Source organism: Lucilia cuprina, chromosome 2 (assembly GCF_022045245.1).
Source record: "Lucilia cuprina isolate Lc7/37 chromosome 2, ASM2204524v1, whole genome shotgun sequence".
Taxonomy (NCBI): Eukaryota; Metazoa; Arthropoda; class Insecta; order Diptera; family Calliphoridae; genus Lucilia; species Lucilia cuprina.
Window position 1 is genome coordinate 17,637,782 of NC_060950.1, and position 16,561 is coordinate 17,654,342.

General features: G+C 32.0%; 1 protein-coding gene across 1 annotated transcript in view; it reads right to left on the bottom strand.

The window, feature by feature from the left end:
• Positions 1 to 3,706: 3,706 nt before the first annotated feature.
• Positions 3,707 to 16,561, bottom strand: part of LOC111678642 — a 48,798-nt gene continuing 35,943 nt past the window's right edge. Inside the window, exons 2-12 of the mRNA XM_023440048.2 lie at positions 8,477 to 9,051; positions 8,060 to 8,408; positions 7,809 to 7,923; positions 7,206 to 7,747; positions 6,921 to 7,138; positions 5,471 to 6,852; positions 5,236 to 5,389; positions 4,499 to 4,760; positions 4,290 to 4,436; positions 4,067 to 4,220; positions 3,707 to 4,000 (exon numbers count right to left, since the gene is read on the bottom strand). Of these exons, the coding sequence (XP_023295816.2) occupies positions 3,761 to 4,000; positions 4,067 to 4,220; positions 4,290 to 4,436; positions 4,499 to 4,760; positions 5,236 to 5,389; positions 5,471 to 6,852; positions 6,921 to 7,138; positions 7,206 to 7,747; positions 7,809 to 7,923; positions 8,060 to 8,408; positions 8,477 to 9,051 (4,138 nt within the window). The 3' untranslated portion in view covers positions 3,707 to 3,760. The remainder of the gene's footprint in view (positions 4,001 to 4,066; positions 4,221 to 4,289; positions 4,437 to 4,498; positions 4,761 to 5,235; positions 5,390 to 5,470; positions 6,853 to 6,920; positions 7,139 to 7,205; positions 7,748 to 7,808; positions 7,924 to 8,059; positions 8,409 to 8,476; positions 9,052 to 16,561) is intronic.

Consider the following 16,561-nt stretch of genomic DNA (forward strand, 5'->3'; position numbering starts at 1 on the left):
TAGACTATAGACTAGACTATAGACTAGACTATAGACTAGACTATAGACTAGACTATAGACTAGACTATAGAATAGACTATAGACTAGACTATAGAATAGACTATAGACCTTTGGACCAAGTTGTGACAAAAATTTTACCTTTTATGTTATATTGTCTAAACTTTTCTTTCACTAGGCAATAGACTAAACTATAGACTAGACTGTAAACTAGACTAGAGATGAGACATTATACTTGGCTATAGACTATGTCTTTATTATATAACAAACTTTAAAAATTTTTAATTAATACTTTACAATTCAATTTTTTTGTTTCTTTTTAGATTCCTCTAAGGAAATATGATTGATGTCAGTATACACAAAGTTTGAGGTAAAAGTTTAAATTCTATATTTAATATGTTTCTTATATATCAACTAATTCATATAAAAACCTTCTTTACAGGCATTTTTCAACATATCCTTTTCACCAATTTACCAGCATCCAAAAACATTCTTTAACAAAATAATTAAACATTATATAAAAAAGCTTTAATGTAATTAACAATGATATATACTAATAATGGAATTTATTAATGTAGCAAAAACTCAATTTATTTTTATAAAAATAATATTTATAATACAATTTTTAGCAAAAACTAAATAAAACAAAATTATTAAAATATAAAAAGTAAACTTAATAAAAATCGTTTTTATAAAAAAATAAATGTTGTTTTTAATTAAAAAAAAAATACAACAAATTACATGCATTTTAATTTATTTATTTTATATACAATTTATTTGTAAAAAAACTTTTCTAAATGTTAGTAATTTTATTAAGCTTCCACTACAATGTTGATGAAAATTATCATCACTGCTGGTGACGTCATCAATAAAAAGTTGTGCAAAAATTTCCAACTTGAATTTTACTCAAAATTGATTTCTTAATACCAGGCTTACAGAATATGAGAAAGGAGAGCAAGTAAATTTCTTAAATTAAAACTCATAGCATACGTTAGGGATGTAAAAAGTATTTGAGTCACCTTGTTTACATTTTAGATAACCGGCTGACTCAAATATTTTTACCAGCCTTAAGGTATGTTATGACTGTAATTTAAAATTTTATTTGATTTTGGCAAAAAAAGATATACAAAGGTATATTATTAAAGAAGACAATAATCCAAACTATAGACTAGACTATATACTGGACTATAGACTATGTGGACTTCAAAAGTAGAATAAAGACAAGACTATAAATTAGACTATTGATTATACTATAGATTAGACAATAGATTATACTATAGACTGGCTTATAAGCTAGTCCATAGAATAGAATAAAGACTAGACTATAGACCGCAGTCTATCGTCTAGACTAGAGTAATGACTAAACCATAGACTAGACTATTGACAACACTATAGTCTAGACCACAGACTAAAATATAGACTAGATTATCTACTAGAGTAAGCCTATAAACTAGACTAGAGATTATACCATGGACTAGACCACAGACTAGACTATCGACTAGAGTAAATACTATACTATAGGCTAGATTATCGACAAGACTTATAATTAAACTGTGGACTAGACTAGTCTATAGAATAGATTATATACTAGACTATAAAATAGAATATAGACTTCTTCCTAAATACGGACATTAACACTAGAATATAGACTAGATTAGACTATTAATTAGACTACAGATTAGACAGTAACTTAGACTATAGACTAAAATAAAAGTAAATCCATAGATTAAACTAAATACTAGACTATAGACTGCAGATTGTACCAGACTCTAGACTAGAAAATTGAATAACCACTAGACTATAGACCGCAGATTAGACTTGACTCTAGACTAGAGTATTTACTAAAATAGTGACTACACTATAGTCTACACCACAGACTAGAGTAAAGACTAGACCACAGGCTAGATTATCGTCTAAATTATAGACTTGACTATAGACCATACTATAGTCTAGCCGATAGACTAGATTATAAAATAGGCTATAGACTAGACTATAGGCAAGATCATAGACTAGACTGTTCACTAGACTGTACTACTAGGCTATAAACTGGAATATGTGCTAGAATATATAATAGAAAAACGACTGGACTAGGCTATAGACTAGTCCATAGACTTGATTCAAGACTATAGAGTAGATTATAGCCTACACCAGACCAAGGACTAGGTTATAGTCTAGATTATAAACTGGACTTTAGGGTATTCTATAGGTTAGTCCATAGATTAGAAAAAAGAGTAGACTATACCCTAGACTATCGACAAGAGTAGACACTATATTAGACTAATGAGTAGATCATGGACTGGACTACAGTCTAGGCTGTAGACTAAACTGTAGACTAGACTATATACTACACCAACGACTTGACTATAATCTACACTATATTCCAGTCCATAGACTAGACTACAGACTACGCTATATACTAAACTATAGACTCGACATTAGATTATAAACTAGGCTATAGACTAGACTAAACTTGAATAAATACTAGAAAGATATATTTTCTAGACTATCGGTTATACTACCGAATTAAGACTAGACTATTGACAGATTACACTATAGTTTAGATTATACAAAGACCAGATTCTAAACCACATTATAGTTCAGCATATATTAGTATAACGTTTGTATTGGCGTTTTTGGTAGAATGAAGAGCAGATATCTAAAATTGAGAAATTCTGTTGTACTATACAGGTGTCACTGAATTGACATGATTGATTTTACTGGAAAATACAGGTTCCAGTTGTCTGGGAGACTTCTTCTTCTTCTTCTTCAGTTGTTAGTAACTCTAATTAAAAACATTTCATTTATCCTTATATTAAAATTTATTTATTAATTATCGTGGAAAACTATTATTAAAAAAATATATATTTATCATTATTATACAATATCGTTTTTTGTTTTGTTTTTAGTTTTAATTATAAAATATCAATAAATAAGCAAAAGAAATGCATTGAAATCTAAAAAGGAAATAAGTACAAGTACATAGTTATATAAGAAATGTAATAAGTTTTCTTGGTTTATACAAACTAAAGTTGTTTTTGTTTTTATGCATTAAAAAGTGGGCAGTTAAATGGAACTAGAATCATTAGGAGACATGATTTGGAAAGTGATAGTGATATAAAGAAAAGTAGGAATATTATTAAATACATATGTAGTTACAAACACCATTTCAAGAAAAGAGTCAAGTGGGAAAAATGAAAATGATTTTGTTTTTTTTTTTTTGTTACTTATATAGGAAATGGTGTAAGAGTTTATGGTAAATTTATATATGTAGTTATTATATAAAGTGCATACATAATAAGTCTTTAATGTTTATAACAAATATTTTTATATAAAAAAATATAATAAAATTAACATGAAGTAACTAAAATTCCTTCTCTTTTCTTGACGTTTAATGCTTAAAATTTAAAGTTTTTTTCTCGTTTAGAAACTTTAAGATAATTTAAAACTATTTACATTTTCTTTATGTTTTATGTTTTAAGAAAATTATTTAATTAAAGTGAAATGTAATTTTCTTACTTACAATAACAAATTATTATTTTATGTACATTAATTATATAAAATTTATTAATTACCTAAGTTTGAAAGAAATTAAGTAAACATTTCGTTTTATACTTTAAAGCCTCCGTTTTCAGGGACTCGAATGTCTACTTTAACTAATGGCGGACATATTGGATTTTGTTGTGATTTGTAGTTTCTTTCAGTTTTTAAATTATTTTCTAAGTTTAAAGTTTAAGTTTCGTGTTTTTTTGTTGTTGTCTTAAGTTTACAATGATGCTATGAAGGGTGTAAGATCGGGAAATTTGAATAGATTTTGAGGCCTTGAGCGTTGTACACGTGAGGGTGGTACTTGCGATTGACGTGACTGGGCATTGAAATTGCCATTTTGACCATTGAGGTAAATACCACATTGCGAATTGCAGACTTCATCGCGTAGAATAGCTTCTTTGGGCCATTGTCTAATCAGTTGACCGCAATCGGTAATGCGCAGAGAAGCACATTGGGCCTAAGTTTAGAAAAACAAGAAAAAATTAATAAATTATTTTACAAAAATATTCTATGATAAACTTACTCCTTCTGTGGAACAAACACAGCTGGTACAGGGTGAGGGGAAGGCAGATTCTCCTACTCTTACATGACGATTGCCAATTTGACAGCCTTGAACATTTTCGCGCCAAGCACTCAAATCAATTTGAGGCATAGAGTGACAAGGTACACGAGGATTTCTGCAAGTAGATAAAAAAAGATATTGAGTTAACAAATGTCTATCCAAAATGATTTATTCTTAAACTTACAAGAAGTTACTGGGCAAATCGAAAGCAGCACGTTGCATATCACCGGGAATTTCCAAATTTTCACAAGTAATCTTAGCCAAGGTGGTCTTACGAATTTCAGCCAATTGGGCTTCAGTAAATTTAACTTCAGGATTTTGATTTTCATACCTTTAACATAAATATTAAAATTAGTTTCATTCTTTAGATTTTCAGTTTTTTCCAAAACTCACCAGAATCTATCACATTTTCTCAACTGTCTGAATTGTATACCAATGATACAGGCCAATGTGGGTCCTACTAAACCGCCTTGTAAAGGTCTTTCAGTCATAGCGCCAGGGAATAGATCAATATCATCAACAGTAGGATAGATTTTCTTAAAACGATTAATAACTTCAGTGGGTATTTCACGACTTAAATCGTTCCAGTTTGAGGCTCTCTTCAAATTACACAAGGCACGATAGTTGTTATAGGAAGGAAGGCCATGATCGCGACCTAAAATAGAAAGCAATAGGTTAGATTTTGGACTCGTTTAAGATAACAAAAACTATAAATGAAATGGGTTAAAATAGAGTATTGTTTGTCCTAGATTCTGATCTGCAGTCCTGACTATTGACTAGAAATAATTCAGGATGCAGTCCTGACTACACATCCAGACTATAGTTCATATAGACTGGACTATAGTTCATGCTAAAGACTATTGACTACACTATAGTCCACTCTACAGACTTAACTATTATCAAGACTTTAGGACAATAGACTAGGCTGTAGTCCAAACTATATGCCAGAGTATAGTCGGGAGTATATACAAGACTTCAGTATAGACAACAATCCAGAAAATACACCATTGTATAGCCGACACTATTGAATACCCTATATTCCTTTCTGCTAGACTATAAAAAATATGGATTCGGATCGTTCTAGAGAAAAGTTCCAATTAAAGTTGGAGGCCACATTTAGACCAACTTACCTCTTTGAATATTCAATGCAATCAAATCCACTCCAGAGAAGGGAATCTTGCGATCTTCGAACAAATGGTTAGTAACTTCACCGGTAATAAATTGATCCAATGTTTCCATAGGAGTAGCCACCAAACCACGCATAATTTCATCAATAATGCCAGGCTTCATTAAAGAAAGGAAAAAAGAACAACAAATTAATAAAATTCTTCTTAAATCTTTAATTAATTCCACACAAATAATCACCTGCAATAAAGCATCCATTCTGAAGAAACCATCACGCAACAAAATTGGAGGATCAACGGGTTGATGCTGAGGACTTAAACGAGGAATATGAGGTCTCAACAGCGAGTGACCAATACGGAAGGCAGCGGTAGCAAATTCATTGAAGATAATGGGTGAACATGATGGATTGTAATCCTTGTAATAACCTTGAGGCAACAATTTCAAACCATACAAATTGACGGCATTCCAACTGAGAATACGTGGTAGGAACTCATTGAATGTCAAATGTTGAACTTGGGCACTAACAATACGTCTAGCATGATGATACAATTGATCACCAGTCCAGTGAGGATTAACACCTCTCAAGCCCTCAACAATACGATTGTGTTCACGTAGGAAGATCGTATGAATTGCGGTAAGACCTGGCTGTTCGGATGAACGTTCATCACCGGCAATAAAGCAGAGATTGCTACGTGATTTACATTCGGGATTGCTATTAGTTTGGGGCAACAACTCCTTGCCTCTTACAGGATGGATGGTAGAGTTCAAACGACCATTGAAGCCACGCAATTTGTTTGCCAAGCAGGGATTTTCACCATAGACCATAGACGCATCCAAAAAGTGAGTATTTTGATTGATTTGATCACGAGGACCCAAAGTCAATTGTCCAGGCAAAGATCTCATAGAGGGGAAACACAAACGTTCACCGCTGGTAACATTCACTTCAGGATAATAGTAATCACCGGCCGGCACAGGGAAGGGATTACATTCTGGATGTACAGTTTGCTTAGAGTCACATCTTCTACAGCTGGGAATAGATTCGTGGAAACCTTTGTGAATGGGTGTCAAAGTCAAATCGTGATCCAAGAATTGAGCATACTGCATCACCATCAAAGAGTAACGGGTGTGTAGATTAGAAATATCAGGATGAATAACAGTGGAAATAGTTCTGGGATTAGGAAGAGGAGCTCCAGTAATAGCTAATAGCCTTGGTTTGGAAATACCATCATCATATTGAGCCGGCAAAAGACGAGAGAAGGTTGTTAAAGATTTGCCCCAGTTGGGATTGCGCAAATTATTACAATAACCGCTGAAAGTACGGAACGGTGTAGTAGTATCACAGGCTACTGGTGGATCATCACATTCATCTTTGACTGGTCGATTTTGTAAGAAGCTATTAATATCAATGGTTTGTAAAGTTTCGGTCAACTCATTGCGATTGAAGTGCAAGCCAGAATCAAAGACTTGACGTTTACGTCTATTAATGGAGGTTAAAGTATTCAAAATCTCATTGGAAGCCAATTCAAACATCAACGAAGAGTTGGCCAATAATAAAGCATTGCGGCTAGCCTTGCTGAAAGAAGCGGCTACACCATCAGGAGATTTGGCGCTAATGCCACCCTCTATAATTAAGAGAAAAAAGAGAACAAATAAATAACCTGTCTATGAAGAAAATAAAGTTTTAACTTACGTGCCATCCAGGATTCATATTCAAAACGTTTACGTTCTTCCAATTCGATCTTAGCTCTTTCGACAGCTGCCTCCAAGAGTTCGGGATTCAATTCACTCATAACTTCCTTGACTACAGGTTCAATTTCAACATGTTCAATAGATTCTTCTTCCTCGGGATTATTCAACCAGGGACGTAAATCAAATTTATGGATTTGATCACATTTCAACAAAGTATTTCTATATAACAAAAGAATAAACCCAATTAATAAATAAATCAAATGTTTAAACATTTACTCAAACTTACAAGAAATTATCTTCTCTAATGAAAGCCTTCGATTGGGCCTCATGCACTTGATTGGATGCACACAACAAGCCGGACAAAGTAGTCTGTCTGATAGCCTTTAACTGATCCAAAGTAAATGAGGAGGGAGGCAAATCATTTTCATACCAGAAACGATCAGTTTTCTTAAGTTGTTCAAATTGCAAAGACAACAAACAGGAAACAGTGGGACCAAATAAGGCACCTACAGCAGGATCTTCCAAGAGAGCACCCGTCAACAAATCCACATCATTGGCTGTTTGATAAATATCCCTTAAAGTGGTAATATGTTCTTCTGGAATGCGTGAGTATTTGTGCAAGTTATCGAAAGTTATATTGGCATTATCAGTGAAACGTTTTTCACACAAATCCAAAGCCTCAACATAGGAAGGAATACCATGATCACGAGCACGATGTATAGCCAAAGCTAAATCAGTCCAGCCTTCTTTGTTGGCGGTCGCGGGTATTAGAGATTTTTGTAAAGCAGCTACGGACAATAGTTGTGAAGAGGACATGGTATAGGAAAGCTAAAGATATAAATGAAAAGGATTACAATTTGAAGAATAATAAGATTTATTAGAAAGTTACCATTTCTGGAGGATACATGGTCAAAAAGGCAGGCATGGCGCTGGTAGCAAATTCATTATAAATACCACCACGATTTGTACTGGAATAGTTGGTCGAGTGTTTTTCAGCAGCAAGTCTAAAATATTAACAAAATTTTAATGAAACAGTTTTTCCATATATAAGACACAAATAATTATTATCTTAGATTCACGGATTGAAAATTAATTTTTCTCAGCGAGAATCTAAACTGCACAGTTAATATTGCAACTCACCTTAAACCTTCTTTGGCTGTAGTTTCTTGACCCAAAACCAAGGGTAAAAATTCGTTGTAAGTAATATGTTGAATTTGAGCAGTAATAATGCGTTTGGTTTCCAAAAATACATCCTCTTCGGACCAGTCCGAATTCAAATGAGCCAATTGTTCGGCAATTTGATTGTGTTCTTGTAACAAAGCACGATGCAAAGCACCTGTGGCACCTGGAACTGTGCAATACTTACAGGCATGTACCTTAACACCACCACTAATATAAGTGCGAATTTCCTGATAATCTTGCATGGTGGAACCATACAAACCACTGGCATCAATATAGGCAGAAGCTACATTCATTTGTTCACGTTTATCTAATGAAAATAATTAAATCAAGTTAAAAGGAGAGGGAATATGGAGGAATTACCTCAATCCAACTTACGTTTAGAGCAAGATTCTGAATCAAAGCCGGGTGCTGAACGTCTGTATTCCTTACAATCCGCACCAGAACGTACATAGCATTGTTCAACTTCGTCTGGATTACGTTCTGTTGAAGATTTACAACATTTACCTTCCATCGGCAGCTGACTGACCTCTATCAAATCATTGGCCAATAATTGACCCCAAGCCGGTAACATAGCGGTAATATGAGGATGTCTGACTTCAGGATCAATATGTTTTTGCAGTTGTTCAATGACGAACTCAGCATCGGGTAAAGCATGGGTACCATGCGAACTTCTGGGCTGACTAATGCCATCGGCATAGTCAGGCGCCAATAAACGTAGGAAAACATCACCACGAGCACCCCATTTACGATGCGATACATTATTACATTCACCAGTAGGCAAACGATATTTACTCGGTGGGCAAACATCATAAGTGGTGGCAGTGGCGCTCTCTACATGATCATCATCGCAGGCGGTTAAAGAGCGTGCTCTCTCAAGCTGCAAAGCTTTAAGCGCAATAGGTTCGAGATCTTCTGGGGTGCGTAGCAGATGTACGGGAGCGCATAAACACCTAAAAGAAAAACAGAGAGATAGATGAGAGAATTAGTTAAATAAAACAATAAAATGTATTTGTTTGGATGACGACAGGATGTAGTTAAAAGTCTAAACAATGAACAAGAAAATTACTGGGTAATGACAGATATTGTTGAAATTGTGGTACAGTGGGCCTTATTAGACAAATGTTAAAATTTTTGAATAATATTGAAAATTTTGAACAAATATTTGATAAAAAAGCTGTTTTTTAATCTTTTGTGATGTTGTAGATGCAATTAGGATTTTGGTTTATTTAGTGTTTCTACCACTGTGTCTTCTTAGTTGTTGCACAATCATAGAAGAAACTCTTCAGTAATAAGCCAAAAGCAACAATGGTTTTGGTCTTGGCAAAAAAAATCAAAATAAAAAAACCATAATGATTATAATCAACTTACAAATGACATGATGTTACTAAGAAAATTTAAAATAATTTATGTATGTTTAAGCACAAAATAAAATTTAAATAAATTCTCAACAACAACCACAATAAGTTCTAGGACAAATTACAACTATGTTGTACACAATCCGACAAAATTCAATCCAAAAAAATTCAAGTATAAAATTAAGAAATATTTAATTATAGTAACATCATTTAAAAGAACAACTTAAATCTGTTTATACCCTACACCTCTTTAGTGGGGAATGGTATATTGGGTTTGTGCTGATGTTTGTAACGCACAAATTAATGTCGAGTACTTTACGTGAGTACCTGGCATGATGCCCTACCCCACGGTGGTCTTTTTTATCCACTTGGTAGACTTGAGGAAGAACTGAGGTGGCAATTTTTGTACATGGCTTGGGCTGGTCCATGTACAAACACTTTGCTGAAGTACTAATCTCTGACCATTGCTGACCCGTTGCTTAACTTTCGATATGTTAAAACATCACTTCTGTTTACAACCAAGCAGATGAGATGGCCTAATATAGACTTTACAGTACATCAGCGGGCAACTGGCCACCCGTAGTACCAGATTATGCGGTGCTCTGGTTTGACCTCTTTCAATCTATGCAAGGACTAAGCCAGGCAGTCGACTGTAACCATTTTTTTGTTGTCCCGGCCAGACTAGAAGTATTGGAGTAGCCTCTTTATTCTTGTAACCCACAATAATATTTGTCTTTAAGTATATAAATCGGCTTAGAGTCATTTTCTGAGTCGATTTAGCTATGTCCGTCCTTCTGTCCGTCCATGTAAATCTTGTAATCAAACTGCAGGTCGTAATTTTGAATATAATTCAATAAAAAGCCGAATAGGGCTAGCAAGTTCATAATTATGTTAATATTCTCGTATCTCGACAAAAAGCAGCAAAACCAAGATGCATACTAGTCTTGATAACCCTCAAGAATTTTAGAAATATTCCGTTCATTCTAACCCCACGAATGACTTAAGTATGTATATCTGAGGTAAGGTACAATTCAAATATCTATTTATGAAAACTAAATCACATTTTACTTTTTGTAACAGCTGTAGGGTATTATATGATCGGCCTAAACCGACTATAATCTCTTACTTGTTTTAACTTGACCTTAAAAAACTAAGATTAATTGTGAGCTAAAAGATTTGGAAGTCGAAAAAAACCCCCCCTAGAGGAAATGACACATGAAAATGATTAAGCAACAAAAAGCCTATGTTTACTAAATTATACTTCTTTTATTTATTTGAAAATAATTGTGAGTTCTTTTGTTTTAAGTTATAGTTGTTGTTTTCTTTTTTTATAAAAGCTAAACTAAACTAGAGAATAGAAATCAAATGGTCCGCAACCATATCCGGTTTAAATTTGTGTTTTTTTTTTTTCATTTCAAATTTTTGTTTTATTTTAAAGATTTATTAATTAATATCAAATTATTATTATATTAAAAAACAAAGGTTAATTAAATTGTTTAACAAATTAACAAAAGAATACCAAAAATTTTTTAGTTATAATCTTTTTTAAATTCTTTTCATTTTAATTTCAATTTATTTTGTCTTAACTTATACCCCATGAGAAGAAATTTATTTATATTTTAAATCGAAATTTTCTTTATTTCATTAAAATAAAATAATTTTTTTTAATTTTTATTATTTTTATAAAATAAAATTTCAATGTCTTTTTTGTTTCTTACTGCAATACTTTCATTTTAATGAATGCATTTTAATTAGAAAATTTATTTATTTAAATATTTATTTTATTAACCTTTATTTGTTTAATATAATTCTCCCACTAGTTGCAAGTTTAATGAGAATTTTGTTTAATTATTTTCTTGAAATACATCACGTTTTTTAGGCACGAGTTAAAAAAAAACATCAAAATTTTATTTTTGTATTAAGACAAAATTTTAATTCAAAATTAATTTTAATTTAGGCTAATAATTTAGTAATAAGAATTATTTGATTATTTACAATAGAAATTATAAAAATAACCATAATTATTAGAGAAAATTAATATTGATGTAATAGCAATTTTGAGTAATTTTATAAAGATTAAATTTAATTAGACATAAATAAACTACATTTAGTTAGAATGCAAAAACTGCTAAGTCCAATTAAAAATTAGTTTTCTAAAAGCAAGTAAAAAATTTGTCTATAGTCTAGTATATAGTCTAGTCTATAGTCTAGTATATAGTCTAGTCTATAGACTAGTCTAGTCTATAGACTAGTCTAGTCTATAGCCTAGTCTATAGTCTAGTCTATAGTCTAGTCTATAGTCTAGTCTATAGTCTAGTCTATAGTCTAGTCTATAGTCTAGTCTATAGTCTAGTCTCTAGTCTATAGTCTAGTCTATAGTCTAGTCTATAGTCTAGTCTATAGTCTAGTCTATAGTCTAGTCTATAGTCTAGTCTATAGTCTAGTCTATAGTCTAGTCTATAGTCTAGTCTATAGTCTAGTCTATAGTCTAGTCTATAGTCTAGTCTATAGTCTAGTCTATAGTCTAGTCTATAGTCTAGTCTATAGTCTAGTCTATAGTCTAGTCTATAGTCTAGTCTATAGTCTAGTCTATAGTCTAGTCTATAGTCTAGTCTATAGTCTAGTCTATAGTCTAGTCTATAGTCTAGTCTATAGTCTAGTCTATAGTCTAGTCTATAGTCTAGTCTATAGTCTAGTCTATAGTCTAGTCTATAGTCTAGTCTATAGTCTAGTCTATAGTCTAGTCTATAGTCTAGTCTATAGTCTAGTCTATAGTCTAGTCTATAGTCTAGTCTATAGTCTAGTCTATAGTCTAGTCTATAGTCTAGTCTATAGTCTAGTCTATAGTCTAGTCTATAGTCTAGTCTATAGTCTAGTCTATAGTCTAGTCTATAGTCTAGTCTATAGTCTAGTCTATAGTCTAGTCTATAGTCTAGTCTATAGTCTAGTCTATAGTCTAGTCTATAGTCTAGTCTATAGTCTAGTCTATAGTCTAGTCTATAGTCTAGTCTATAGTCTAGTCTATAGTCTAGTCTATAGTCTAGTCTATAGTCTAGTCTATAGTCTAGTCTATAGTCTAGTCTATAGTCTAGTCTATAGTCTAGTCTATAGTCTAGTCTATAGTCTAGTCTATAGTCTAGTCTATAGTCTAGTCTATAGTCTAGTCTATAGTCTAGTCTATAGTCTAGTCTATAGTCTAGTCTATAGTCTAGTCTATAGTCTAGTCTATAGTCTAGTCTATAGTCTAGTCTATAGTCTAGTCTATAGTCTAGTCTATAGTCTAGTCTATAGTCTAGTCTATAGTCTAGTCTATAGTCTAGTCTATAGTCTAGTCTATAGTCTAGTCTATAGTCTAGTCTATAGTCTAGTCTATAGTCTAGTCTATAGTCTAGTCTATAGTCTAGTCTATAGTCTAGTCTATAGTCTAGTCTCTATAGTCTAGTCTATAGTCTAGTCTATAGTCTAGTCTATAGTCTAGTCTATAGTCTAGTCTATAGTCTAGTCTATAGTCTAGTCTATAGTCTAGTCTATAGTCTAGTCTATAGTCTAGTCTATAGTCTAGTCTATAGTCTAGTCTATAGTCTAGTCTATAGTCTAGTCTATAGTCTAGTCTATAGTCTAGTCTATAGTCTAGTCTATAGTCTAGTCTATAGTCTAGTCTATAGTCTAGTCTATAGTCTAGTCTATAGTCTAGTCTATAGTCTAGTCTATAGTCTATTCTATAGTCTAGTCTATAGTCTAGTCTAAAGTCTAGTCTATAGTCTAGTCTATAGTCTAGTCTATAGTTTAGTCTATAGTTAGTTTATCTTCAGTCTCTATAGTTTAGTCTATAGCCTATTCTATAGTCTAGTATGTAGTCTAGTTTTTAGTATAGTATATAGTCTAGTCTATAGTCTAGTCTATATTCTAGTCTATAGTATAGTGTATAGTCTAGCCTATAGCCAAGTCTATAGTCTAGTGTTTATTCTAGTCTATAGTCTAATCTAGTCTATCTCCATGTTTGCAGTATACAGTCTAGCCGATTGTTGATGTTGTTTAGCAATATTGTTAATTACTAATTAAATTAAGTAATATTTTAACAAACACCTTTTAACCAAAGAAATTCCCTTCTCTAAAAACATTGCATAACAACTTAACACATAAATTACATAATAATTTGTTCCAAACCAAAAATATAACTTTCGTTTACGATATTTTATGGGCAACATTAAATTGAGATTAATAACGACTAATAACTTATTTAGTTAAATAAATATGAAATAATAGCAAATAAATGAAACCATAAACTAAAGTATATAAATATGTGGTTTATAAAACGAAGGAAAAAAACAAAAACGAAAGACTTAAGCAATAAGTATTGCTCTTGTGTCTGGACAGACGGCCAGTTAACTAAGGTGCTAGTACTAGCACCAGCCAGCAGCAACATTTAAAGTTTCTAAAACTGCAAAATTGGCTTAATTTAACTAATATCAGGGGTTTTATTTACTTAAATACATAATTTATGAAACATTTATTATAAATTTTTTTTCTTACTTTAATTTTTCATAAAAAACATATAAGTGCTAATATAGTTGCTTTAAAAAATTAATAAAGAGTTAAGAAATTATATGTAAAACATTAATTTTTAAATTTACTACATTAATAAGGGTGTTGTTGATTAAAAAGTGGGGTTTCTTTGTTTATTTAATTATCTTTTAAAGTTTAACAAATTGTTTTTCATTTTTTAAATATGTATCTTGTTTTAGTTTAAAAATTATGTTTGGCAATCTGGCTTTTTAATGAATATTCATTTAATTTTTAATTTATAACAACAATGTCGAATAGCTGCATATTTTATTTTCTTTGCGCTTTAGTTTAAATAAAATCAATATATTTTTTTAATAATTATGCAATTTTCGTTTTTATTTCATTGATAGATACATAAAAAGCCGGATATTGTGTGAATATGTGTGTGTTAAATATTTTCCTTAATTGGTAAGTTTTATTTTTAAATACCAAACTTATCAAAATGAGAGGGTATTTTTTTATGTTTTTGGTTTAAAATATAAATTCCAATGCAAAATTCAAGGTTTTTGTTTAATTTTATTTTTTAGGTTAAAATACCTAAGTTGTTGATAGTTATTAAAAATATTAATTTTTCTTTAAAACATATTTAAATATTATACCCGCATAGTAATTGAATTATCTAAAGAGCGGTTTACATTAAAAAAAATAAATATAAAAAATAATTTAGAATAAATGAAAAGAACTGAACTAGAACTAAAATAGAACTGAACTAGAACTGAACTAGAACTGAACTAGAACTGAACTAGAACTGAACTAGAACTGAACTAGAACTGAACTAGAACTGAACTAGAACTGAACTAGAACTGAACTAGAACTGAACTAGAACTGAACTAGAACTGAACTAGAACTGAACTAGAACTGAACTAGAACTGAACTAGAACTGAACTAGAACTGAACTAGAACTGAACTAGAACTGAACTAGAACTGAACTAGAACTGAACTAGAACTGAACTAGAACTGAACTAGAACTGAACTAGAACTGAACTAGAACTGAACTAGAACTGAACTAGAACTGAACTAGAACTGAACTAGAACTGAACTAGAACTGAACTAGAACTGAACTAGAACTGAATAGAACTGAACTAGCATGAACTAGAACTGAACTAGAACTGAACTAGAACTGAACTAGAACTGAACTAGAACTGAACTAGAATGAACTAGAATGAACTAGAACTGAACTAGAACTGAACTAGAACTGAACTAGAACTGAACTAGAACTGAACTAGAACTGAACTAGAACTGACTAGAACTGAACTAGAACTGAACTAGAACTAGAACTGAACTAGAACATAGAACTGCAACTAGAATGAACTAGAACTGAACTAGAACTGAACTAGAACTGAACTAGAACTGAACTAGAACTGAACTAGAACTGAACTAGAACTGAACTAGAACTGAACTAGAACTGAACTAGAACTGAACTAGAACTGAACTAGAACTGAACTAGAACTGAACTAGAACTGAACTAGAACTGAACTAGAACTGAACTAGAACTGAACTAGAACTGAACTAGAACTGAACTAGAACTGAACTAGAACTGAACTAGAACTGAACTAGAACTGAACTAGAACTGAACTAGAAACTGAACTACAACTGAACTAGAACTGAACTAGAACTGAACTAGAACTGAACTAGAACTGAACTAGAATGAACTAGAACTGAACTAGAACTGAACTAGAAGATACAGAAGAACTAGAACTGATCTAGAACTGAACTAGAACTGAACTAGAACTGAAACTAGAACTGAACTAGAACTGAAACTAGAACTGAACTAGAACTGAACTAGAACTGAACTAGAACTGAACTAGAACTGAACTAGAACTGAACTAGAAACTGAACTAGAACTGAACTAGAACTGAACTAGAACTGAACTAGAACTGAACTAGAACTGAACTAGAATGAACTAGAACTGAACTAGAACTGAACTAGAACTGAACTAGAACTGAACTAGAACTGAACTAGAACTGAACTAGAACTGAACTAGAACTGAACTAGAACTGAACTAGAACTGAACTAGAACTGAACTAGAAACTGAACTAGAACTGAACTAGAACTGAACTAAAACTGAACTAAAACTGAACTAGAACTGAACTAGAACTGAACTAGAACTGAACTAGAACTGAACTAGAACTAGAACTGAACTAGAACTAGAACTGAACTAGAACTGAACTAGAACTGAACTAGAACTGAACTAGAACTGAACTAGAACAGAACTAGAACTGAACTAGAACTGAACTAGAACTGAACTAGAACTGAACTAGAACTGAACTAGAACTGAACTAGAACTGAACTAGAACTGAACTAGAACTGAACTAGAACTGAACTAGAACTGAACTAGAACTGAACTAGAACTGAACTAGAACTGAACTAGAACTAAACTAGAATTGAACTAGAACTGAACTAGAACTGAACTAGAACTGAACTAGAACTGAACTAGAACTGAACTAGAACTGAACTAGAACTGAACTAGAACTAGAACTGAACAAGAACTGAAGTACAACTGAACTAGATCTTGAATCAAAGTACACAATATACAATT